The 27999-nt window shown below is 42.4% G+C and overlaps 1 protein-coding gene across 2 annotated transcripts; it reads right to left on the bottom strand.

Moving 5' to 3' along the window:
- On the bottom strand, window positions 1–27997 carry LOC142070122 (heterogeneous nuclear ribonucleoprotein M-like). 2 transcript variants are annotated; one of them, XM_075123235.1, is made up of 13 exons: window positions 27861–27997; window positions 27688–27781; window positions 23345–23542; window positions 21637–21790; window positions 19158–19207; window positions 18241–18301; window positions 13148–13249; window positions 9465–9509; window positions 8790–8864; window positions 7571–7669; window positions 2455–3233; window positions 2057–2108; window positions 1–440 (listed from the first exon to the last, which is right to left on the bottom strand). In XM_075123235.1, the coding sequence occupies exons 2-13, from the start codon at window positions 27763–27765 to the stop codon at window positions 277–279; spliced, it is 1857 nt and encodes a 618-aa protein (XP_074979336.1). In that variant the 5' UTR covers window positions 27766–27781; window positions 27861–27997; the 3' UTR covers window positions 1–276. The 2 variants fall into 2 exon arrangements, with proteins under 2 accessions (XP_074979336.1, XP_074979337.1); XM_075123236.1 differs by lacking the exon at window positions 7571–7669.
- Window positions 27998–27999: the final 2 nt, after the last annotated feature.

The raw sequence follows: 27999 nt of genomic DNA, 5'->3' as shown, positions 1-27999 counted from the left end.
TTGAAAGCTTTCAGTAACTGGCATTTATTATCAAAGTCATACCGCATACATCTGTAATGTCAATAAGATGCCACAACTACAAAAAAGATTGTGCACATTGCAGTTTCAATGCAAAACAGTAAAATGGAAAATCCATTTGTTAAAAAAAGTAATTAAAATTACTCCAGAAAGCAACTGAATTGTTGTAATGTCTTTACATCCAGTCAAATTAAAATGGTTAACAAGAAAAATACAAATTCAAAACATCTGGTATCAGTGTTTAAAAAGGCAACTAATTTAAGCATTTCTATCAATTCGCACATCAATTTCCCTGCCACGAAGCTGTATCCCATTCATCATTCGGCAAGCTCTCTCAGCCACTTCTGGGGACTCAAATCTAACGACACCACATCCTTTGGACTTCCCATTCTCCATCTTGATGTCTGCATACAGCACGTGACCTGCAAGGAAAAGAAAAAAAAGGGGGGGTGGGGGGAGTGGTTTGGTGTAATGAAATCACTGCATGAAGCTCAATACCTAACCAGGTCCCTATATGAAATGATCCTGTGATTAAAAGACTCTGAAAGGTCTCTAATAGAGCATCCAAATACAGTGATAAAAAGATGTACATTTAGAACATATTTTAGAGTCAAATGCAGCAGAAATATTTCAGGTGTGATTGACTATACTTTTATATAAAGGATTGTTCTCAGAATTAAACATTTGCCTCACTTAAGATATGTGATTGGAATCTGTTTCTCTTTCCACTGATCTACCCCATTCAAGCATTTCCCAGTTTTAGGAAGATGCAGCTTGACTCTCAAGTTTTCAGAGAGCCAGACAAGACTTGCCCCCCTTTTTAAGGAGTTCACTGGAAGGGTGCATAGATACACCTCTCTATTTTGTAGTGAAGGCCACAGTGCAGTATTGTTGTTATTCGCTGTTGGAATGAACAAGGAGTCAGCATATGGGACTAACTATAGATAAGTAAAACTCAAACTCGTCAAACAGCTTCATATCTGGCATCCCCCTTCCAAGATATCCCTACAAAGCCATTCCAGCAAAATACATGAGCCACATCATTGTAAGATTAATCTGTTGGCTCAATCTACCCACATCCAGAAATCCTTCCAGCAGAGCAGGGAAAAATACATGTCAATTAACTGAATGGTTCTAAACTTAATTTGTGTTCTGAAATATTTCTACGTGGAAGGCATATACCATCTGTGCCAGCAGTTCTTAATTTTTTCCATACTGTGACTACATAATAAGAGGAAGAATTTCTGAATCTGCCTCCCATCTAGTCCAAAAGACAAGTCCTTCTGGACCTACTTGAGACCTGCCACCCTCTTCATGTTGAGACCCCATGATGTACATAATGAACTCTTGTAAATGAAGCCATTTCCTCCTTTCACTTTAGTTTTATATTACTGGAGAAGATTTAAAGATTATGTTGAAATCTTACCAAAATTCCTTTAATCTTTTATTGGATGAATCTGGCAAGACGCAGGACTAGAGTTTTAAAGTGAAGATGAGTCATGGAATGTTGGTATTAATCTATAACCAGAAAGTGGAATTCTGGGCTCATGGCTCAATGTTACAGAAGACAGTCTCTATTTTAGTATTGAGTAGGTTTGGGGCATATTTACACTAAAGTTTTCCATTGGAAGAGGACTTAGAATTGTCTGATGTATTAAACTCCTGTAAGAAAATTATTTACAGTTACTGGTAGGGAGAGGATTACTAGTAAACCTGATGTACCCAGGCTGTCTCCAACTATTGAAAGAAAGATGTACAATTATTGCATGTTACTTTTGGTGGAGAGTATTGCCACTAGAAGGCAGAATTATAGGAGAGAATAAAAACTTGATACAGTTGATGACTGTAACAAGCATTTATTCAAAATACAAGTTTTTGCTAATATCTAATATTTTCCTAGGTTTGTAGGAAGTTTTGGTTAAGTAGTACAGGCAGCAGATGAAGTTATGATTCAGAAAGAATTTTTGTCATGTTACATAATGATTTGCTCCTACAGTAAGTTGTTTTGGAGGTTCTTCAGTAGCATAAAGTAACTTACCACACTCATTAAATTTGTCCTTCAGCATTTTCCATGTGAAATCAAAAGGAAGCTGGAGAAAGAAAGCAGTCATTCACTGAGAATCTGTTCCATGGTTGATCAATAATTAAGAGTTGCTAGCACTGAAGTATAAAACACATGGAACACAGAGCATTTACTGGTGCAGAGGGTTGTGTGTCCAGTTTGTATCAATTAAAGGAAAGATTTTTCTACTCAGACCCTATATAACTCTTCCCTGTGCAGCATTAATACATTTGATGAAGACTACACAAATACTTAAGATAGTCTAACTGAAGCCATCAAAACGAGCAACAACTTAAGAGGATGAAGAAATGCTAGTACTAAGCACCAACACAAGAGTTCTGTGCAGTTATCTAGATTAGGAAAATGTTACTCACATTTCTCACAAATATCTGGCAGGCTTTCCTGGCCACCCCAGCTGCAGGTCCTCCGGTTCCTCCAAGAGTGCCTGCAAAACTGCCTGCGAAGTTTCCACGATCCATGTCCATTGTTCTTTCAAAACTGCTTCCCATTGCAAGTCCCATCCGATCTATACCTGCCCCCATTCCCTGGCCCATGGTAGGCCCCATTCTCTCCATACTAGTGGCACCCATGCGATCCAATCCCATTCTCTCCATACTAGTGGCACCCATGCGATCCAATCCCATTCTCTCCATACTAGTGGCACCCATGCGATCTAGTCCAGTTGGCATTCTATCTATAACTTGCCCCATTCCGGTTCCCATCCCAGCAGGTACCATACGATCCATACTTAGACCCATCCTATCCATGCCAGAACCCATGCGATCTACTCCTGATCCCATTCTGTCCATAGTTGTACTAACACGATCAATAGCAGTACCCATTCGATCAATACCAAAACCTATTCCAGAACCCATTCTTTCTATACCAGAACCCATTCGCTCAATGGTTGGGCCCATTCTGTCAATGCTAGAAGCTATGTGGTCTATGCCCAGAGGGGCCATTCGATCAATTCCTGGGGCCATTCGATCTACATTAGAACCCATGCGATCCAAAACAAGACCCATTCTATCTATTTCAGACCCTACTCTCTCCATCCCATGTCCCATCCCAGAAGGTATTCTTTCTATTCCCGCACCCAGACGATCGATGCCGGGTGCCATCCTCTCAATTCCAGGAATGCTGGCACTTCCACCTAGAACAAAATACATTGAGACTTCATTATTTGTGATCATGTGATGAGGATATTAAATTTGATGCACCTGGATATTCTTGAAGTTTGAAACTACAATTTGTTACTAAATTTGTTAGTATCTTGTGTGTTCTGTAGTTGCAGATTCTGAAGCAGAAGTGTGCTTGAGAACCTAGGTTTTTTTTTATTAGAAGTCAAGTTTCTAGCCCTTACGCATAAAGCTTTCAAATGTCAACCAAATGTAAAGGGATGCAGTGTTTGAAACAGTTTGCAAATTCAAGAGAAATAGTTGTTGGATTTGTGTTCACAGCTCACCACAACAATTTAAGTGTCATTTCAGCTGTCAAAACAGGAGCCTGCTCATGCAGTGGCAGATATTGGGGTTGGGCAGTGAGGTAGCTAGTTGCTGAGAGTAGAATGAGTTCAAGACTCTTCTCCCAAAAGGATTGGAATAGACTCTGCTCCTGCCAGCCAGAAGTGGTAAAGAGATGCAAACCAAGAGTTTTAGCTTTCTCCTGGGTGCCAAAACCAACAGATTCCATGTAATAACTTCAACAGAGCAAGCAGTCACTGCCAAGGCAAAAGCCTGCAGTATATTTAGCTTTTTAATGTGGAGAGAAGCAAACATTTTAACTATTTCTTTGATTTTAGTGTGTACTGATCATATCATTTCCATGTATTCCTCCATTTCTGAACGCTCCTAAATCTGCTACAGAAGGTGCATCTGTTTCAGAAACCAGAGGGCCTTTCCATACAATTTGGGTGTCACTTGCTGTGGAATACAGGGTCTCATTAATTGAGTTTATAGATAAATTACTTTTTAAAGTTCTGTATGTCTGCCAAGTGTATATTAGGGTTGCAACCAAGTCCTAGTTTTGTCACCAATAATTTAGGCTTGGAAAATCTGTTTGGCCTGAAGAGTGTCAGGTTTATTGTTAAGGCAACACTAGTGACAAGTATTCTGCAAACTACAGGAGTAATTTCAGTTATCACCCATGTCTAAAGTTTCTTTGAGCACATCTAGCCCCAAAAATCAGCTATGCCACACCAAAACTTTCCCTCATCTCCTTGAAAAGATATGCACTGGCTAGAAAGCAAGCTGTGATTAACTTAACAACTGTCTGACTTTTGGCAACTGTCTGAGCAGGATTAGGCACTATATGCAATTGTGTGAACATGCTGCCATCTATTGAGCAATTGTGGCTTAACAAAGAATATATGGTATTTGTACTGCTGACAGCTAACATTTTCAGCTCATGCCTAGGGAGTAGTCTTACCTAGCAGGTGTGTTTTATTATGAAGGGATAAGCTCTTGGTATTTAAATGTTGCACGCTCATTTATATCTTAAGACAAATTTGAACCCCACTGTGACTCAAAGGGAAAAAAGGGTATGTTTAGGCTCAGGCTCATTTACAACTTCCCAATGTTTCTGAAGAATGATTACACTGATGCAGTCTGACATTTTTGAAAACCGTGCAGACATAGTACACCACAAAATTTGAACAGTAATAGAAGGGCCTGACGTTTATTTGGTCTTTCTTTCTGGGCCCGAGGTGGAAAGAATGTGGCACAGATAGCACAACGTGCCAGGGAATGGTTCTCCCTGAATCATTTTAGGCATTCGATAAGTGCATGAAATGCCAGGAAGAGCACTGTGCAAAATGCGCACCGCTTGAACTAGTGTTTCTTCACACTGGGATCATTTGTATACTGAACAATAAAGCTGCCCTTGAATTTACGATCTAGTCTAAATCTAAACTAAACTTATTCTAAAAACTGACTACTAACTATAAAACTTCAGCTAACATAAGCTAAGGTAAAGGCAGTACATAAGTGGATAAGAGCAGTTCACATCCTTTCACTGATGTGGTTAGCAGGTAGATTTTAAACACGGACTCATTTAAAATGAAGGTTGGTTACTTATAACCAGAGTTCTCTGTGAGCAGAAAACCTAAGGTATTTTAATTTGGACTCCAATGGAACAGGGAAAGGGTGTGGGGATGTGAATATGCAAAATCCATCTCAAAGAACTCCAGTTACAGGTAACCAATCTTCATTTCTCCAAGTGTCCTCTGCATATTCCCACTCTTGGGACAGCTTGGCAACCAACACAGTAAATTGGATGGAGCGATGTTGAGTTCTACTTGCACAGGATTGGAGTACTACTCTACCACACTGGGATTGGAAGCCATATCCAATACATAATGTATTGTGAAAGTGTGAAATGATTTCCACTTAACCAGCTCTGTATCTCTCAAAATAAGGGGAATGTGTTTATTAAAAAAAAATGTAGATTTGACTAGAGCCATAACAATGAGCTCTAAATGGACTAGGAGACGCAGTGTCTAACCCCTCAAAAATCTCATTGTTATATCATTAGAAAATATAGAATGGTTGTCCATGTGAGGATAGAAAGCTGATATTGCCACTAAGTGATAGAACTAACTGCTAAACCCTGTTGTGTTAGGTGCAGTAAGTTATCCAGAAGATAATGAATTGAGGACTGCATTGGCAAAAGACCAGATGGAAAAAACACTTCCACTTTGACATGGTGGAGGACTTTCTACTATTCAACTAGTCATTTGCTTGGAGCAAGTTCACAGACTCGTCTAGGATTTAGCCACAGAGCGTCCAGGCTGTTAAATTAAGTGCCTGCCCATAGGTTTGGGTGCAATAGCTGACTGTGGTCTTGTGAGATTAAGTCTAGGTCTAATGGAAACAAAATCAGAACCTCCAGTGACAGATCCAGGGGAGTGGGGAACCAGTGTTGCCTGGGCCACTCTGGGGCTATTAACATAGATGGCATGATCCCATTTGATCTTTAGCAACACTGTGTAAGAGCGGAATTGGGAGAACAACATAGAAGGGCTTTTCCAGGGTATCAGGAAAGCGTCTGATGGAAATGGGACTGCCACCTGGTAGATAGCAAGTTGATGGCATCTCCTGTTGGGCTTTGGTTGCAAACAGACCTATGTGGGAATTCCTCCACTCTGGAAAGAATACATCTGGTCAGAGAGACCCCATATGGGGACTCGTAAACGATCCACTTCGGCATTCTGCCCACTCATTCTGTGCTCTAGAAGGTAAGAGGCTTCAAGAAAGATTGAACTGGCACTCCAATACTCCATTTCTGAACTGCTCAAGACAGTGCTGCCTGAGGTAAAACATTGCCACTGTGTTATCAGAGAACAGACCTTTCCCTTGTCTGGACACAGGAAAGCCTGACAGGAAAGGCACACAGTTAATAGGTCCCTGATGCGGATATGTAGGGCGAGGTCCCCTCGGGGGGGGCCATAAACCCCGAGTATGGAGGGGAACAGATGGACGTGTCTGCCCTGGGATGAGGGGCTCATCAACAAAGATTGAGGGCAGACAAAGGCAATGCCTGCACAAACACTGACTGGGTCTCTTCACCAGTCTAGAGAAGTCAATGCTCAAGAGGGCACATTTAGCAGAGATGCGATGCTGAAGATTTGATGAATAAACAGAGGTCAGCAAACTCTGAAGAATCCCGAGATATAGGCTGGCATGCTGGACTACGTATGTGCACAAGGCCATATGCCCCAGCGCCTCATACAGTTCTGAGCTGTTGTGGGTAAGCACTGAGATCTACAACAAGAGATTGAACTGTTTGGAACCTTGTATCGGGAAGGAAAGCTCTGGCCTCAGTAGAGTCCAGCACTGCTCCTATGAACTCTATCCTCTGATCTGGGCAAAGAAGCTTTTTCTAAGTTGATCAGTAAACCCAGGGTTTTACAAGTTGACTGAATGAAAGAGACTGGACAGTACCTGAGCCTTGGACCAGCCTCGGACCAGCCTCTGACTAGCCAGTCATCCAGGTAAGGGTAGACTTGTACTTGGAGCCTCCTCAGGAAAGCAGCTACCACTGTTGTATCTTTTCTGAAAGCCCAACAAGCTGCTGACAGGCCAAAAGTAGTATGGTGAAGAGGTAATGAGAGCTGTCTTAGGTGGTAAGGAGGAACTAGAGCGGCTCTTTACACCAGCACACAATGGTGTGCAGCAGCAGAGAACACCTGAGTCAGGCCAACAGGTACCACTGAGGGAAAAATTCCCCAATGACTGTGTGCAGAATGAACACATGTAATCACTTGAAGAACCACTCAGTCTGGGATACCTCCCATACAGCTCATGAGAATACTTAGTTTCTCAAAAGGCATGATTTCAAATACATTTTAGGGAGTACACTAAATTTTAGTCACAGTTGTAACTAGATTCTCATACCACAGCAGAAGAGATTATTCCAAACGTTACTTGTAACTATTGTATGCACAGTTCAGATGAATAGCGCATAGCTCAAATACAGCCTTTGTTTGCTTACCTATTCCCCTGTCCAGGGTGTCTCCAAAACTACGAGACATTCCCATCTCATTTCTTCCAAAGTCTCTGTCAAATCCTCCACCCATTGCACGATCCATCTCTGCACAAAGTATTAATTTAGTATATTTCCACAACAACTTAAGACATCCTGAAGAGAACGTGTCTCTTGTAATATTTTAGCAGGTGAACTGTGAAACAAGTGTTTTTGCCATGTACTGCTTCTTACAGATACAGACCTACCCACACACGTGGGAGTATTTTTTTTGTTTTTACACACACACACTTTGAAATTTCAGATCCTCGCACTTCCTTTTCCTAGTGGGTCTTGGCAAGGTGTTTGGAGGACCTGTATCTATGGATTACATAGATTACTAACCCACGCTCTGCTCTATCCCTTAACAGAACATCAACACTCCTCTATCAACCTACTTATGATGATGTGGGAGCCAAACCTTGTCAGGTACAACTGTAATTTCATTCTATCCAGGTCCTCCCAAGAGCTAGCCAAGATTTCCTCAAAGTTAGGATTTAATATTTCAGTGTTAGAAAGTGGTCGGGAAAAGCTCTTGAAATTTTAGGCTGTTTTATATCCCGTAAGAGCAAACAAGTATTTATTTTTAAATGTGAATCTGCAAGGGAAAGATTGTGATAATTTTTGCTTCTTCATGATGAAGAAAGGCTGAATGAGTTTTCAAAACTCAAGGGTTTTCCTAATTTTATTTACATGTGAAGGTGTAAGGTCTTATCCATCCCCGAAGACTAGGGAACTGAGTAAAAACAGCTTATAAGTGAAACTTGAGCAACTGAGAGGGGAAAGGAATTTTTAGTCAAGCTGCTTGGAACTGTTGGCATCTTTAACTGAAATTTTTAAGAAGTGAAAAATGAGATCTTTGTTAAAGATGCATCACTCCCATTCCGACAAAGAAAAGATTGAGAAAACTCTCGTTTTCCAGGGAGACCTATGGCAAAAGTTAAACTTGACACTGCTGTTACGGCTAGTGGTAAAAACGGCAAAAAAATAAAGCTTTCAGGTTCTCTTTACACAATATAGAGGAAATGTGTTCTTTTCCTTTCTTTTGTAGGTAGCCTTAAAGCATACAATGCTTTAACAGGACTGCCAACCATTACTAATTCAATCAGACCATCCAAATTTGAAAAGAGTTCCATGACAAGACATTTATTGAGGCTGGGGATCTATAATGTAGGAATCAGTGCCTCACCACTCATTCTGCCCATATTCATTCCAGATGGAAAGCGACCCAGGTTGTCCATGCCACCAAAAGGACCTTCCATCCCTGAAACAAAATTATAGTATCTCTTAAGATAAAGGTAACGTTAAAAAGTACATTTCAAATAAGTCACCACACTGAATCAGAAGGCATTATTCCACTTATTTACTCTGGTAATATTGCTAGGAATATTCTACGAAAAGCAGCCACATGTAAAATGCCATCTCAAAACGGTACACTTTGGAGGCATAAGGGAATGTTTACAAAATTAAAACTAGCATTAATGAAGAAATTCCTTGTAACTGAACTGTTCAGTTTAGTCTCAGGATGGAATATGGCCACAAGCTCATGCTTTTGTAAATATCCAGTAGCAGTCGTTAAGAGTCACAAGTGGTTAACATCTTGGTTTATATTTCATCTGAAGAGCTCATCCCTCCAGAAGCACAATACCCATTAGCACATCATAACTTACTACTGCTTTAAAAACCAAGAGTCACTACTGACTCAGTGACTGTTTCCAAGTTAACAAATGCTTACCTGGCATTATTCTTTCTAAATTAAGATATTTTCAGGCAGATGTCAGCCTATGTCAATTTTAGCTAATACCAAAGAGACAGACATAAAAAAAGCTATTTGCACTTCAGAACTGCATGTACAGTAGCTTACCTCCCATTTTATTCATTCCAAAGCCAATGCCTTCCATTCCCATTCCTCAAAATAAAAAAGAAAGCTTTATTTACAGATGGAATTATACATGCATACAATCAATCTGATGTTTAAGCTTCTCAAGTTACTTTGCAGGAATGGGGACTTGGATTTTGGTTTAAAAGCTTATACGAGAAAAGTAGCGAACGAGTGGATCTACTAATAAGATCTTTGAGGGAGAAGATGACATGGAATCCTTTCTAAAAGGACAAAACAGCAGAAACATCATGAGCACACACAAACTGGAAGTTATTAGATATGCAACTTCTCAACGGATTCTTTCACAGCAGCATGTAATGAATCCAGTATTCATTTTCCAAGCAACTTAGAATTATGGATTCTAAGATGAGGTCAAATTATCAGTTACTGATGTTTGGTATCTAGAGGAAGCCACAAATCACTTATGAATTATGACAATACTTTGAAATACAACACCTTCAGGTATCTGACTTGGAACTTCAGTGTTCTATTTTGACAAGAAGCAAACTATAGTTCAGCGGTTCTCAAATTGTGGGTCGGGACCCCAAAGAGGGTTGCAAACCCATTTTAATGGGGTCACCAGGGCTGGCTTAGATTTGCTAGGGCCTGGGGCTGAAGCCAAAGCTGGACTCCCACTGCCTGAGGCCAAAGCCAAAGCCTGAGGGCTTCAGTGCTAGGCAGTGGGGCTCAGGTTATAAGCCCCCCGTCTTGGGCTGAAGCCCTTGGGCTTTGGCCCCCCTGCCCAAGGCGGCAGGGCTCAGACTTTGGTCCCTCTTCCTGGGGTCACGTAGTAATTTTTGTTGTCAGAAAGGGATCATGGTGCAATGAAATTTGAGAACCCCTGCTATAGTTCATTATAGCCCCAGGTGAAGTGCTACTTCCCTGTTGGACACACAAAGAAAGTCTGACCCAAGAATAAGCAATCCCACCTCAGATTACCACCACAGAGGAACACTGATAAGAGGGAACACTGTATCCAGTAGTTAGAGGTCTAAATGTAGATTTTTGAAACCAAAAGGCTTTCCAAACTCATTAATAGGTTTTTCAATAGAAGACTACTTTGAAAGTAAAAAGAAAAGGAGGACTTGTGGCACCTTAGAGGCTAACCAATTTATTTGAGCATAAGACCTCTCTACCAACACTACAAAAAGAAGGATTCTAGGTGGACTCCTCCTGAAGGTCGAGACAGCAGACTGGACTTCTACATAGAGTGCTTCTGCTGACGTGCACAGGCTGAAATTGTGGAAAAGCAGCATCACTTGCCCCACAACCTCCGCCGTGCAGAACACAATGCCATCCACAGCCTCAGAAACAACTCTGACATCATAATCAAAAAGGCTGACAAAGGAGGTGCTGTTGTCATCATGAATAGGTCGGAATATGAACAAGAGGCTGCTCGGCAGCTCTCCAACACCACTTTCTACAAGCCATTACCCTCTGATCCCACTGAGAGTTACCAAAAGGAACTACAGCATATGCTCAAGAAACTCCCTGAAAAAGCACAAGATCAAATCCACACTGACACACCCCTGGAACCCTGACCTGGGATATTTTAACACCATCCTGGCCACTATGTATGTAGACGCCCTCTACACCAACATTCCACACAAAGATGGACTACAAGCCATCAAGAACACTATCCCCGATAATGTCACGGCTAACCTGATGGCTGAACTTTGTGACTTTGTCCTTACCCATAACTATTTTACATTTGGGGACAATGTATACCTTCAAATCAGCAGCACTGCTATGGGTACCCGCATGGCCCCACAGGATGCCAACATTTTTATGGCTGACTTAAAACAACGCTTCCTCAGCTCTCGTCCCCTAACGCCCCTAACTCTACTTGTGCTATATTGATGACATCTTCATCATCTGGACCCATGGAAAAGAAGCCCTTGAGGAATTCCACCATGATTTCAACAATTTCCATCCCACAATCAACCTCAGCCTGGTCCTGTCCACACAAGAGATCCACTTCCTGGACACTACAGTGCTAATAAACGATGGTCACAAACACCACCCTATACTGGAAACCTACTGACTGCTATTCCTACCTACATGCCTCCAACTTTCACCCTGAACACACCACACGATCCATTGTCTACAGCCAAGCTCTGCGATACAACCGCATTTGTTCCAACCCCTCAGACAGAGACAAACACCTACAAGATCTTTGTCAAGCATTCTTACAACTACAATACCCATCTGTGGAAGTGAAGAAACAGATTGACAGAGCTAGAAGAGTTCCCAGAAGTCACCTACTACAGGACAGGCCTAACAAAGAAAATAACAGAACGCCACTAGCAGTCACCTTCAGACCCCAACTAAAACCCCTCCAGCGCATTATTAAGGATCTACAACCTATCCTGAAGGATGACCCAACACACTCACAAATCTTGGAAGACAGGCCAGTCCTTGCCTACAGACAGCCCGCCAACCTGAAGCAAATACTCACCAGCAACCACATACCACACAACAGAACCTCTAACCCAGGAACCTATCCTTGCAACAAAGCCCGTTGCCAACTGTGCCCACATATCTATTCAGGGGACACCAGCACAGGGCCTAATAACATCAGCCACACTATCAGAGACTCATTCACCTGCACATCCACCAATGTGATATATGCCATCATGTGCCAGCAATGCCCCTCTGCCATGTACATTGGTCAAACTGGACAGTCTCTACGTAAAAGAATAAGTGGATACAAATCAGATGTCAAGAATTATAACATTCATAAACCAGTCGGAGAACACTTCAATCTCTCTGGTCACGCAATTACAGACATGAAAGTTGCGATATTACAACAGAAAAACTTCAAAACCAGACTCCAGCGGGAGACTGCTGAATTGGAATTCATTTGCAAATTGGATACAATTAACTTAGGCTTGAATAGAGACTGGGAGTGGCTAAGTCATTATGCAAAGTAACCTATTTCCCCTTGTTTTTTCCTCCCCCGCCTCCCCATTCCTCAGACGTTCTTGTTAAACCCTGGATTTGTGCTGGAAATGGCCCACCTTGATCATCATACACATTGTAAGGAGAGTGATCACTTTACATAAGCTATTACCAGCAGGAGAGTGGGGTGGGGGGAGAGAAAACCTTTTGTAGTGATAAACACATTTTTTCATGGTTCGTGTGTATAAAAACTTCTGTATTTTCCACAGTACGCATCTGATGAAGTGAGCTGTAGCTCACGAAAGCTTATGCTCAAATAAACTGGTAGTCTCTAAGGTGCCACAAGTACTCCTTTTCTTTTTACAAATACAGACTAACACGGCTGTTACTCTGAAACCTCTCATACTTTGAAGTGTAACATCCCCTTGTAGTGTTTGCTCCTAGTGCACGAGAGCCAGCAAATGAGATGTACTAGACAAGGGGCTCCCAAAGCGTGGTGTATGTACCACTGGTGATATGTGAGCTTGATGTTCCATCTATTCATTTAGAATTTAAGGTGGTACATGAACTAATATAATTTAAGGTGGTACATGAATCCACTCTAGTTTGGGTCATCAAGGAGAAGTATTTACTTTAGCGGTTTGGATTTTTTGAAGCACGTTTTGGGTTCTCTTTACTGAAAAGACAGCAACCCTAGGTCATATGAAAAGCTAGGAAAAAGACTTAATGAAACACACACACAGTAAGAGCTGTGATTTTCTTACCTCCAGGTCCCATGTTGGGCATTCCCATGCCTTTGTTTAAATGATTTGCATCAATAGGCTGACCTCCTGGTCCTAGTCCCATGCCAATACCACCAAGCCCATCTAGAGACAAAAGTAATTTCTTTATTTTTTGGCACAGAAAGCTTTGTTCTTGAAGTCACAAAATTACTATTTTATTCTGAAGATCAGTGGATTCCCCCTCTTGGGTCTGTATTTCTAGCACTTAAGTGAGAACTCTCAAAGCTCTGCAGTTGATCTGAAAGAGAGATGACAGGTAGTGTGATATCACCTCTCTCTACTTCCTCAAGCATCTCCCTCCCTCCACCCATTTAGGTACTTTCCAAGGTCAGCCCTGATGCAGGAGCTGAAAGTCTTCTAAACAGCAAGATAGAAAAAAGAAATTAACATTTACTTTTGGATAATGGAGGATAAGAAATGAATCAATATAAAAAGTTAACACCCTCAATTTGAGATCAGTGGGAATCCAGTGGAGAACACCTCATCCTTTTTAGAGTATTGTTCTTGATCATGCAATAGCCAAGGAAAGAAAACAGCCAACACCCCCGTGGGCAGGTGGCGTATGTGTGCACTCGGTGCAAGGAGCTCCTGGCCCTCAGAGACCGTGTACAGGCTTGGAGGCCAGGGTGGCGGAACTGGAGGAGCTAAGGGAGGGAGAGAGGTACGTTGTGAGGCTTTCCAGGACACTGTACATTTGTGCTGGTCATACAGCCCCTGCGTTGTTAAGGAGGATGAAAGGCCCAGAGAAGGAGAACAGTCAATGGGAACAGAGGGAAACCTTCCCATAGTTGGCACCCTCCTTCCAGAAGATGTTGGGGTATCCTCTCGCACTGAGGTTACCTCTCCTGGGGAGGAACTCCAGTCATTAGGAAAAGGCAGGTGTTAGTAATGGGAGATTCGATCATTAGAAACACAGAGAGCTGGGTTTGTGGTGACCAGGAGAACCGAATGGTGATTTGCCTGCCTGGTGCGAAGGTTGCAGATCTCTCGAGGCCTCTAGATAGACTTATGTGGAGTGCTGGGGAGGAGCCGCCAGTGGTCGTGGTACATGTAGGTACCAATGACGTAGCGAAGGGTAGGAGAGACGTCCTGGAGGCCAAATTTAGGCTGCTAGGAAAGAGACTGAAATCCAGGACCTCTATGGTGGCATTCTCAGAAATGCTTCCAGTTCCAGGCGCAGGGCCAGGTAGGCAGGTAGAGCTTCAGAGTGTCAATGTGTGGATGAGACGATGGTGTCGAGAGGAGGGGTTTAGATTTATTAGGAACTGGGGAAACTTTTGGGATGGGGGAGCCTATACAAGAAGGATTGGCTCCACCTAAACCAAAGTGGATCCAGACTGCTGGCACTTCACATTACAAAGGTTGCAGAGCAGTTTTTAAACTAAGAGATGGGGGAAAGCAGGTTGCTGCAGAGGTGCACGTGGATCGGACAGAGATTTCTCTTAGAGGAGAGTCTATTGAGAGAGATTCTCTAGGTTTTAGTCAGGAGGAGAGGATGGAGAAGGATAAAGTATGGGCCAGATCAGATGAGAAATAGTCGCAAAGAATCTGACACATCAGAAAAGGGCAGACAAATAAACAGTGACAAGTTTTTAAAGTGCTTGTACATAAATGCTAGAAGTCTAAATAATAAGATGGGTGAACTAGAGTGCCTCGTGTTAAAGGAGGATATTGATATAATAGGCATCACAGAAACCTGCTGGAGTGAGGACAATCAATGGGACACAATCATTCTGGGGTACAAAATATATCGGAAGGACAGAACAGGTCATGCGGGGATGGGGGGAGTGGCACTATAAGTGAAAGAAAATGTAGACTCAAATGAAATAAAAATCTGAAATGAATCCACATGTTCCATAGAATCTCTATGGATAGTAATTCCATGCTCTAATAAGAATATAACAGTAGGGATCTATGATCGACCACCTGACCAGGACAGTGATAGTGACGATGAAATGCTAAGGCAGATTAGAGAGGCTATCAAAATAAAGAACTCAATAATAGTGGGGGATTTCAATTATCCCCATATTGACTGGGGATGTCACCTCAGGACGAAATACAGAGACAAAATTTCTCGATACTTTAAAATGACTGCTTCTTGGAGCAGCTGGTACAGGAAACCACCAGGGGAGAGGCAACTCTTGATCTAGTCCTGCGTGGAGCTCAGGATCTGGTCCAAGAGGTAACTATAACAGGACCGCTTGGAAATAGTGACCAAAATGTAACAACATTTAACATTCCTGTGTGGGAAGAACACCTCAACAGCCCAACCCTGTGGCATTTAATTTCAGAAAGGGGAACTATGCAAAAAGGAGGAGGTTAGTTAAGCAGAAATTAAAAGGTACAGTGACTAGAGTGAAACCCCTGCAAGCTGCATGGACACTTTTCAAAGACACCATAATAGAGGCTCAACTTAAATGTATACCCCAAATTAAAACACACAGTAAAAGAACTAAAAAAAAAACCAACGAGAGCCACCGTGGCTTATCAACCATGTAAAAGCAGCAATGAAAGATAAAAAGGCATCTTTTAAAAAGTGGAAGTCAAATCCTAGTGAGGTAAATAGAAAGGAGCATACACACTGCCAAATTACATGTAAAAATGTAATAAAAGCCAAAAAAGGAGTTTGAAGAACAGCTAGTCAAAAACTCAAAAGGTAGTAATAAAATATTTTTTAAGTTCATTAGAAGCAGGAAGCCTGCTAAACAACCAGTGGGGCCCTTGGACAATCGAGATACAAAAGGAGCACTTAAGGATGATAAAGTCATTGCAGAGAAACTAAATGAATTCTTTGCTTCAGTCTTCACAGCTGAGGTTTTTGGGGGTTTTTTTTGGAGGTCGCCACAATGGCTATGGGCCCCACCGCCCTCAGGACTCCACATGGGGCGAGGTGGGCACCAGGAGGCAACAGATGCTGTACTTCCTGGTCATGGTGGGAAAGGGGCCCCGGCCGCTATAGATGGTAGCGGAGGTGGTGGGCAGGAGAGATGACATAGCGGCAGGTGGAGGGGCTGCCACCACCTGGGCATACGCCCTGGGGGCCGGAGGAGGGACACCCGCAGAGCTGGTGAAGGGAGCAGCGAGTAGGGATGCTGCGGCCGGTGGCGGGGCCGCGGCAGTGGGGGCAGTCCCTGCCATGGAGGGCCTGGTCTTTTTAGTGGGGCCCTTCCCCTTCTTCTTACCCTGGCCCTTCCCGCCAGCTGGGATGTTAGGGAGATTCCCAAACCTGAGACTTCTTTTGTTGGTGACAAATCTGAGGAATTGTCACAGATTGAAGTGTCACTAGAGGTGGTTTTGGAATTAATTGAGAAACTTACGGTTTTGTTCAATATCTTCATAAATGATCTGGAGGATGGTGTGGATTGCACCCTCAGCAAGTTTGCAGATGACACTAAACTGGGAGGAGTGGTAGATACGCTGGAGGGTAGGGATAGGATACAGAGGGACCTAGACAAATTGGAGGATTGGGCCAAAAGAAATCTGATGAAGTTCAACAAGGACAAGTGCAGAGTCCTGCACTTAGGACGGAAGAATCCCATGCACCGCTACAGACTAGGGACCGAATGGCTCGGCAGCAGTTCTGCAGAAAAGGACCTAGGGGTTACAGTAGATGAGAGGCTGGATATGAGTCAGCAGTGTGCCCTTGTTGCCAAAAAAGCTAACGGCATTTTGGGCTGTATAAGTAGGAGCATTGCCAGCAGATCAAGAGATGTGATCAGTCCCCTTTATTAGGCATTGGTAAGGCCTCATCTGGAGTACTGAGTCCAGTTTTGGGCCCCACACGACAAGAAGGATGTGAAAAAATTGGAAAGAATCCAGCGGAGGGCAACAAAAATGATTAGGGGACTGGAACACATGACTTATGAGGAGAGGCTGAGGGAACTGGGATTGTTTAGTCTGCAGAAGAGAAGAATGAGGGGGGATTTGATAGCTGCTTTCAACTACCTGAAAGGGGGTTCCAAAGAGGATGGATCTAGACTGTTCTCAGTGGTAGCAGATGACAGAACAAGGAGTAATGGTCTCAAGTTGCAGTGGGGGAGGTTTAGGTTGGATATTAGGAAAAACCTTTTCACTAGGAGGGTGGTGAAACACTGGAATGCGTTACCTAGGGAGGTGGTGGAATCTCCTTCCCTAGAAGTTTTTACGGTCAGGCTTGACAAAGCCCTGGCTGGGATAATTTAGTCTGGGATCAGTCCTGCTTTGAGCAGGGGGTGGACTAGATGACCTCCTGAGGTCCCTTCCAACCCTAATATTCTATGATTCTATGATACTTAAATGCTATAGAGTCCAAAGCAGAAAGCCAGCGTCCTTCCTTTAAGGAGCATGATGTTTCCAGACACCATCTTGACTTTCCCTTGACCCAGAACTGATTGAGGGGTCCCCAAACCACAGAGGCTAACGCAGGGGTCTCAAACATGCGGCCTGCAGGGTTATTTTCTGCGGCCTGCCAGCTCCCTGCACGCCCCACAAGCGCTTACCTAGAGCGGCTCCCTGCCTGCCTGCCCGCCCTGCCCACTCCAGGAAGTGGCCAGAACCTGTGGGGGAGGCCGCTTCCTGGAGCGGCATGGGGGCAAGGAGCCTGCCCTGACCCCAGTGCGCACCGGGACAGAGCCCTCCCCCTGCCACACCCCTCCTGCAGCCCAACCCCCGCCACACCCCAAGGCCCTCCTGCAGCCCAACCCCCGCCACACCCCTCCTGCACCCCAACCTCCTGTCCTGAGCCCCCTGCTGCACCCTGCACACCTCTTGCACCCTCTGGGGGCAGGGAGGGGGGGGAAGAGGTGAGGCAGGGCCTCATGGAATGGGTGGAGTGAGGGCGGGGGCGTCAGTGGTGCGGCCCTCTGGCCAATGTACTAGTCCTCATGTGGTCATTTGAGTTTGAGACCCCTGGGCTAACCCCTCTTGGTGCCTTGAGTATTAGGGAGTATCTGGAATAAAAGCCCCGCCCCACCTCATCTAGCAACATCAGCTTTATAGCACTCTGCCAAGGCGGCTTTCCTGCACCATTCCTGCAGTACAGCAACTGGAACTCCTGAAAGCTAAAAATTCAAGGTGTTAATTTTAAAGAAACTTACGAGGAAGCTGCTGGGGTCGTTCTGGAGGGAAAAAGTCTCCCTTTGGAAAGGCTCGCTCATCCTGGAAACAGTTAAACAGCGTTAAACTCCACACACATGATTTCTGGCAGCATCTTTTAATGGAACCAGCACTCAAAGCTATGGCAATTCCTGACAAACAATATCCATAACTGTACTATGGACTTACTGCCAAGTAGGTAATTCATAAATACAGCCATTTCCTGAAGTTACGTTTTGGGGGATTACTCCAGAAAAGAATTCTCTATGGGCAAGGCACTGCCACTTCAGCCTCCTCAATGCAGCTTGAGAAATAGTAGTAGGGAAAACTTGGAAATCTGCGTTTAACTATACTAACAAGATCAAACGTATTTAAAATAGTTTAGGTGCCTGCCGATGGTGTAAATCAAATTATTTTAACCTGCACTGAAGCGTTCTGTTAAAGCAATTGTAGCTGTCCTCAAGAGTGCTCTACAAACAGAGCCTACCCATAGGACACACATGTATCAGTAAACAAAATGTTATTCCAGCTTTGAGTGATGAAACCAGTTCACAATCCAGATTCATTTGATCCTTTGCCTGTTACGCTGCCACACCACCATTCCAATGGTAGCTGCTTGTGTCTCCTATATGCTTGAGCTGGGTTTGAAGCAGCAGCATGATGGTGAAGAGTTCTGAGTGCTTAACCAGTCTGATGACCTCTCACGTTTCATCCTACAAACTAAATCTGACGAAACAATCCTCACAGTTGCATCTCCATTTCTCTCCTTGCTTTCTTCTACCACACCAGATTAATATGTTGCTTGGTTCTCAACTCTGAGTGTTCCATGGACCACAGTTTGAATGCTAGCCATGAGATAGATATCCAACACAAGTACTGATATCACATTACACAGTAAGAGGACTGTGAATATACTTACCATTTTTACATGCATTGGTCTGTCAAAAAGCAGCTGCCCGTTAAACATTGCTAACACTTAAGTTAAGGATGGTTTTTCAAAATGTTAGTCCAAAAATCTTCCTGCTAAAAAGGACAACTTAAAGTTAACAGCAGTATAGCTTCAAATGTACGGCAGTGTATCAGCCCCACCGCACTGCAGGGAGGCTCTTAAGCAAAATAGGCAGTTATGGAATAAGTAACTGGTAACTCATGTATCAGTAACTGGTTAAGAGATAGGACACAAAGGGTAGGAATAAACACTCAGTTTTCACAGAGGAGAGAGATATAAATACCAGAGTCCCCCCACGGATCTGTATTGGGACAAGTGCTGTTGAACATATTCATAAGTGACCTGGAAAAAGGGGTAAACAGTGAGGTGGCGAAGTTTGCAGACAATACAAAATTACTCAAGTCCAATGCTGACTGTGGAGAGTTATGAAGTGATCTCACTAGACTGGGTGACTGACAATAAATGGCAGATTAATTCAATGTTGATAAGTACAAAGTAATGCACACTGGAAAACATACAAAATGATGGGGTCTACATTAGCTTTTATGACTCAAGAAAGATCTTGGAGTTTTTGTGGATAGTTCTCTGAAAATACCTGCTTAATGTGCAGCAGTCGTCAAAATGGTTAATGTTAGGAACCATTAGGAAATGGATAAATAAAACAGAAAATACCCTAATGCCACTATCTATCCATCCCCATAATATGCCCACACCTTGAATACTGCATGCAGTTCTGACCATCCCATCTCAAAAAAGATATTAGAACTGGAAGAGTACAGAGAAGGGCAAAAGTGATTAGAGGTACAGAACAGTTACCATATGAGGACAGATTAAAGAGACTGACTGTTCAGTTTAGAAAAGAGTCAAACTAATGGGAGAAACAATAGAGGTCTATAAAATCATGAATGTTGTGGAGAAAGTCAATAAGGAAGTGTTATGTGAAAGGGTAAACACCACAAGAACCCAGGAGTCACCCAGTGAAATTAACAGGCAGCAGGTTTAACACAAGGAAATACTTCTTCACACAACACACAACATGTGGAACTCCTTGCCAGGGGAGGTTGTGAAGGCCAAAAGTATAAGGGGTTCATGGAGGATAGGTCCATCAATGGGTATAAGCCAAGATGTTAAGGAGCACACCACTGCTCTCTGGGTGTCTCTAAACTTCTGTCAGAAGCTGGGACTGGATGACAGGAGATGGATCATTCAATAACTGCCCTGTTCCCATCCATTCCCTCTGAAGCATTGGTTTGACCCAGGTTGGTCTCCCTCCCTGGAACTTAAAATCCATCAATTGAAGCTTCAAAGGTATCTTAATCAGTGTTTTTTGGTGGGGAAATATTAAGATTATAAACATATTTAATCCTAACCAAAAATTCATTAAGACATTATATATCATTAAAAACTATGCATTTGAAAGTCAGAAGACAGTTTACATTCTCCAAACAACTCTGTACTCCAGAAACTTTACCAACTTTGCCCTTAGTCCTGAAACTCAACCCCAGACATGTCCAGTTTGACAAATGTACCTCTACTATAAGATGGTATAGCACTTAGTCTTATATGAGCCTCATTCCTGACATACACCCCATTCTCTAATCCACCCTCTCATTGTGAGCCATCTTAAAAACATCATAGCTATCAAATCTTGTCTCCCCGCTTTTATCTGGATGCCTGATTTGGAAGACAGTAATCGGAATGCTCAGCCTTTAACTGAAAAGTTGAATTGTAAAATTCTTTCTTCCTTCACTTGTTACAAGTGCTCACAGAGAAAAATATGAATAAAAATTTGTTTCCCCTCTGTATCAGGATCACTTGCTTGGCATCTGTGATTATCACATTTATTCGCTGTCTTCAAAGAAAGCAAGAGTAGACAGGGCCAGAGTTTACAGCGTAAAAAGCAGATATGTTTAAAAAGCTCCAGACCTTCATATATCATAAAACAGGGAATGCCACAAACCTTTCTCCCCCAATAGCCCTCACTGATCATCCGTAAAGGGATTTAAAATAAACCCCTCTAGCAAATCTATATTGTGTTTAATTATTAGGTACACCTAAGAGGCAGCTGTGTATATTTCCAGCCAAAGACATACAGTATGTTGTTCCAGAAGGGAGCCCCTTTCCAATACATTCTTGTTTCCCTCAAGTCAACAGTTTACTTAAGCTAGGAAATGTAAGATTTCCTTTACACCCAGGTTTCTTCACCAATTTCCTCAGTGTATGACAGGGTACCAATGTATTACCATGAGGCAAGATGGTGTTTAATTTCAATATGAGAGACAGAAGCACTATATTTTCAGAGTTTAACTAATGCCAATTCTACTAGTCTGCCATTTGCTTTCACATGAGAAATCAGATGGGACATGGACTGGAAGTCTTGTCTGGTACCTAGGAAAGCCTCATTTTAAGTGTTTGCTTCACTGTTGAAGAATTTCTTCAGAAAGGATACATATAGCCTGAACAGCTTCAATAGATTGTTCAAAAGTAACAGTGCCAATCCCACGACTTTTGCCATCTTTGTCTTCTAGTATGTCAGCTCGAACAACCACGCCAGCCATGCTGAACACTTCCTTCAGTTTCTTCCAGCCAACCTTGTAATCCAACTGAAAGAAAAACATACTGCTTAAAAACATTACAGAAATTTTTACCCAACAAATAGCCCCAAATATTGTTTACTGAAAGCTTCCTGAACTAGGATACTATAGATTTGAGCATAAAGGCAATAATCTTTCCAAAAATGGCAGAAAGTGTTAACTCAAAGATAGTCAGCTACGAAAGTTTCAAACCAGAGCAAAGTGAATACAAGACGTTCACGCATAGCGAGTACCTTAACTCTAGAAGAATCCCACTGATCAGCATTAGTGACAGAATACCCTTTAACTGAGTTATGCTACAGTGTAAGTGCACAGCAAGAAGTAATCCATAATAAAGCAATATTTTTTTAATACACCTAAATGTCATTTTTTAATTTATACTTTGTAATGTAGTAGTCTGGAGATTCAGTGCAGGTGCAGTACTGAGGTGTCATGTGGAATGTGCACTTTTTTGGCTGTACGTCACATGAATACTGTGTTTCATCTGAGGCATGATACGGTCACCACATCTCATGTCAAGTATGTAGGCAGCGTTGTTGTAGCCGTGTTGGTTCCAGGATATAAGAGAGAGACATGGTGAGTGAGGTGAGATCTTTTATTGGACCAACTTTTGTTGGTGACTGAGACAAGCTTTCCAGCATAGACAGAGCTCTTCTTCAGGTGTGGGAAATGTACTCAATGTCACAGCTAAATACAAGAAGGAACAGATTTAGAATAAGTAGCTAACACATTTCAAGAGATCATTCAAGGTGAAATGGCCCCAATAAATGCACTAAATGCCTGAACATCTATGTGGGTGAAACCAAACCAATCATCATGTTCTCGAATGAACTCGCACAGGAAAATAAGACAAGACAAAAACACCATGTTACCTGTAGGCAAACTCTTTTCACAAAGCGATCACTCTATATCTGACCTATTAGGCCACATCCTCAAAGGAAGCCAGCACAACACCACTTTCAAAAGCTTAAATTCATAACGAGCCTAGGAGCTTAAATTAATAAATTTGCTAGACAATAAAAATCAGGGACTGAATAGACACACTGGTTTTATGGCTTATTACAACAATCTATATTCCACTAACGGACACTGTGCGCCCTCCCCCCTCCATTATGACTAGAGGGGTGTTAACGGACAACTTCACCTTGAATGATACCTTGAAATGTGTTAATTATTCTAAATAAACTGTTCCTCCTTGTATTTAGCTGTGACACAGTTTCCCAGACCTCAAGCACTCTGTGTAAGCTCAAAAATTTCAAAAAGGTGCTTCTCTCACCAACAGAAGTTGGTCCAATAAAATAAAAGATAATGCCCTCACTCATCATGTCAAGTAGTACTTTCCTCAGCAGGTAGTCCAACTGAAGATGACAGGACTAGTTACAGAGTAGGACACTATTAATAGACTACGGTCAGAAGGGACCATCATGATCTAGTCTGATTACGAAACGTAAGTAAATTTCCCAGAATAGAGGCTGATCCCTGGAAGATCTCTCCTCATTTGGAGAGCAGTACCTAATCCAGTTAAATCCCAAATTTTCTGCCCAGACACCACACTGTACTTACATTTGCAACAAATACTGTACTTCCAAGTCTCCCAGCCTGTAAAGCATGGATAATCTCATTGGGTATGTTGGGATTATTGAGGATGCTGGGTGGTATATTGATCATTCCAGGGCCACCTGGTCCTGGGCCAATACCCATGCCACCAGCTGCTGCCATGGCCTTCTGCATTGCTCTTCTGGCATGCTCGCCATCTGGATCCTGCAAAAAAGTAAGTAACATGTACAACAAGATGGCAAAACTCACTAAACTCAGTATGGACACTACAGAGCCAACACTTTACTCCCAGTAACACTGGGGGATTTAATGGCAAGACTCCCATGATTCAATAATAAAGTTATCAGTAAAAAATAGTTCATAAGCCTGTATCAGGCACCATTTCACTGCTTGTTTTTGAAAAAAGTTAATAGGTAAGAGGAACAATCTGATAGTGACTCAAGAATCATACTTGAAAAGCTCAAACTGAATTGAATATGGATTTCACTGAAAGTTGTCTGAAGGAGCATGAAGGGCAATAAATGACAGCACATTCCAGATAGCAAGGAGGGAAAACTTACCTACTCAGGTACTTGGGATACAAATTATAAATGCTTAAAGAACCTAGAACATGTGTTAACCTCAAGCTACATGTGCAAAGGATACTAAATTGAGAGAGTGAACACTAGAGTAGATGGATAACAGGGACCAAGAGAGGCAGGAAATTAAGATTCAGTATAGAATAAAGGCCCTTTTCTACATTAGTTTTAGCCACTGGAGCAGCTACTCCAATATTGTTGTACAGCTGACTGAGCACCTTGTGTAGACAAGCCAAAGAAAGCTTCTTGATTTTCTTCAGGTAGAAGAGAATTAACATGAGGAAAGCCAAGATGAAGAAGCTCTATACAGGAGACTGTGGACAGCAAGTTATAGATCCAAGCTTGTGATACAATATGGAACAAGAGAACTACAACCCTGAGATTCTATGAATTAAACTAGTGCACATGTAACCCAAAATTACAGAGGCATCAAGTTTGAAGTAGGGAGCTGGTGATCCTATATGATCCAATAAATAGGAAATAAACAGGATTCTTTGGATAACTTTAGAAGTTTGTTTCCATACTTTTCAATAATACAGGGTATTTCTGTAAACTGGTTCCTTAGCCTAGAATTTCCATACAAGCATTAGTTTGACAAATCACAACCATCTAGGGTTTCTGGCAGAGTGGATAAATTCTTGCAACTTTAACTCTGAGTTAAGATTTAGTTTTTAAAAAAAGTCTTCAAGAGATTCCTCAATACCAGCTCTCTCGACAAACCTTACGAGCCATGCAGGGACCAATCCCAGGGTCTCCTAGACAACCTTCTAGCTCCACATACGGCTTTCTCCATTCAGGACCCCATGTTCCTCAGATGGCCTTCCCTTCTCAGTCTTGTTCAAGACTAGCCACACCTACTTTCATTTAGATTCACTGCCAGTCACTCCAACCATCCACACTCTGAAAAGCATGCAAACTGGGGTGACTAAGTCAACTGTGCTTTAGTATTCATGGTATTATCTGTCTTTCATTGGTTTTGAAAGGGCTCTTCAGCTTGTAAAATATTAGAGATGTAGATAAATCTGTTCCTGAGATATGAAGAGCCAGAAGCACATTGGGAAATTTAATAAAATGACTCTTTGCTGAGATTTGGAACCCGCAGAGCTATAAGATACCTTGCCTGTTCAGCATAAAAATCTGACTCAGACAAATATGGTGTGTATAGTTTCAGGTGGACTACTCTGGTTTTAGAGTAGCAGCCGTGTTAGTCTGTATTCTCAAAAAGAAAAGGGGTACTTGTGGCACCTTAGAGACTAACAAATTTATCTGAGCATAAGCTTTTGTGAGCTACAGCTCACTTCATCGGATGCATTCAGTGGAAAATACAGTGGGGAGATTTATATACATAGAGAACATGAAACAGTGGGTGTTACCATACACATTGTAAGGAGAGTGATCACTTAAGGTGAGCTATTACCAGCAGGAGAGCGGGGGGAAAAAACCTTTTGTAGTGATAACCAAGGTGGGCCATTTCCAGCAGTTGACAAGAACGTCTGAGGAACAGTGGGGGGTGGGGAATAAATATGAGGAAATAGTTTTACTTTGTGTAATGACCCATCCACTCCCAGTCTTTATTCAAGTTAATTGTATCCAGTTTGCAAATTAATTCCAATTCAGCAGTCTCTCCTTGGAGTCTGTTTTTGAAGTATTTTTGTTGAAGAATTGCAACTTCTAGGTCTGTAACTGAGTGACCAAAGAGATTGAAGTGTTCTCCGACTGGTTTTTGAATGTTATAATTCTTGACGTCTGATTTGTGTCCATTTATTTTTACGTAGAGACTGTCCAGTTTGACCAATGTACATGGCAGAGGGGCACTGCTGGCACATGATGGTATATATCACTTTGGTGGATGTGCAGGTGAACGAGCCTCTGATAGTGTGGCTGATGTGATTAGGCCCTATGATGGTGTCCCCTGAATAGATGTGGGCACAGTTGGCAATGGGCTTTGTTGCAAGGATAGGTTCCTGGGTTAGTGGTTCTGGTGCATGGTTGCTGGTGAGTATTTGCTTCAGGGTGGGGGGCTGTCCGTAAGCAAGGACTGGCCTGTCTCCCAAGATCTGTGAGAGTGATGGGTCGTCCTTCAGGATAGGTTGTAGATCCTTGATGCGTTGGAGAGGTTTTAGTTGGGGGCTGAGGGCGACTGCTAGTGACGTTCTGTTATTTTCTTTGTTGGGCCTGTCCCGTAGTAGGTGACATCTGGGTACTCTTCTGGCTCTGTCAATCTGTTTCTTCACTTCAGCAGGGGGGTATTGTAGTTGTAAGAATGCTTGATAGAGATCTTCTAGGTGTTTGTCTCTGTCTGAGGGGATGGAGCAAATGCGGTTGTACTGTAGAGCTTGGCTGTAGACAATGGATCACATGGTGTGGTCTGGATGAAAGCTGGAGGCATGTAGGTAGGAATAGTGGTCAGTAGGTTTCTGGTATAGGGTGGTGTTTATGTGACCATCGCTTATTAGCACCGTAATGTGTCCAGGAAGTGGATCTCTTGTGTGGACTGGTCCAGGCTGAGGTTGATGGTGGATGGAAACTGTTGAAATCATGGTGGAATTCCTCAAGGGCCTCCTTCCCATGGGTCCAGATGATGAGGTCATCAATGTAGTGCAAGTAGAGTAGGGGCATTAGGGGACAAGAGCTGAGGAAGCGTTGTTCTAAGTCAGCCACAAAAATGTTGATTTTTGTCCTCTGAGGATAGGACAAGAAACAACGGGCTTAAATTGCAGCAAGGGAGGTTTAGGTTAGACATTAGGAAAAAACTTCCTGTCAGGGTGGTTAAGCACTGGAATAAATTGTCTAGGGAAGTTGTGGAATCTCTATCATTGTCCAACCTGCTCTTAAAAATCCCCAAACACCTGTCAGGGATGGTCTAGATAACACTCAGTCCTGCTATGATTGCAGGGGACTGGACTAGATGACCTCTCAAGGTCCCTTCCAGTCCTAGGATTCTATACCAGGAAGAAAATAGCAAAATTTAGACCGCAGAGTTTAACTGAAAGTTAGGAAAAGGAGGTAGTCATAATCTATGTAAGGGTGGAGTTAGCCTTTCTATGTATAGCTATCCAGGGGGCAGCTTGATTTCCTACCCCAAGACTTAGTACTAATGTTGAAGCTACATCCCCATATCTGATGAAAATTAGTCTCAAAGGCAGATTCAGGCTCTGCAATGCTACACTATTGACTACACTATTGGCAAATAACTCATAACTGAATATTAGTCACTGTACCAAAACCCTGAATATCTGTAGTATTATTTTCTAACTCTGAAATTATATTTAAAATGGCAATAAGTCTCTAGTGACCTACAGGAACAGGCTTATTCGGTGTTCTGATTCACACGTTTTACAAACACTTCCATAACATTCTCTGGAACAGATTTATGGAAAGATTCAGAGGGGTTTAGTCAAGAAAAATACATGTATGTTTTGCGAGTCAAAACACGGAAGTGTACTAGCAACAATGGCCACTTTTGCTTGTTATCTTTTTGTCAATCAGTTCTGAATTGTCACCCAGACTTTAACATTTGGCCAATGCACACATGTTCATTTTTACATGAATTTCAGAACAATGCCTCAGGTTAAGTAAAGCGTATACCTACAACTAAAAGTTTTGACAGCCCAGATCTTAGCTAGTGAACTGATTTCATGTAGAGGTTTTAGTTTATTATTTTATGTAATACCCTTTTGGTGATTTCATATCCGAATTAGCCAAGCATAAAGTTTATTAGATTAAGAACAAGCACTTCAAAAACCAAAACAGAGCAGATTTAAGTCTTACTTCTTTCACTTTCAGAGGTCTTCCACTGAGACTATGCTTGTTCAGAACCTCGGCAGCCTTCTTCATGCTTTCTTCCATCTTAAATTCAACAACACTGAGGAGACAAGATAGTGTATTAAGACTGTTGCTTGTAGTTTGAAATTTCCCACCCCCATAATAACTGAAAAACTTACGCGCATCCCTTGATGTGGTGATTTCATGGACGAGTAACAAGGAGGGGAGGAGGGAAAGAGAGAAGAAAGTAAGTAAAGCACAAAATGCCAAAAGTTAACTTTAAAAAGATTTAAAATTAGTTAAAAGCTACTTGGTTTA

The sequence above is a fragment of the Caretta caretta genome, chromosome 25 (genome assembly GCF_965140235.1).
Source record: "Caretta caretta isolate rCarCar2 chromosome 25, rCarCar1.hap1, whole genome shotgun sequence".
Taxonomy (NCBI): Eukaryota; Metazoa; Chordata; order Testudines; family Cheloniidae; genus Caretta; species Caretta caretta.
This window is presented reverse-complemented; position numbering and strand designations above follow the sequence as displayed.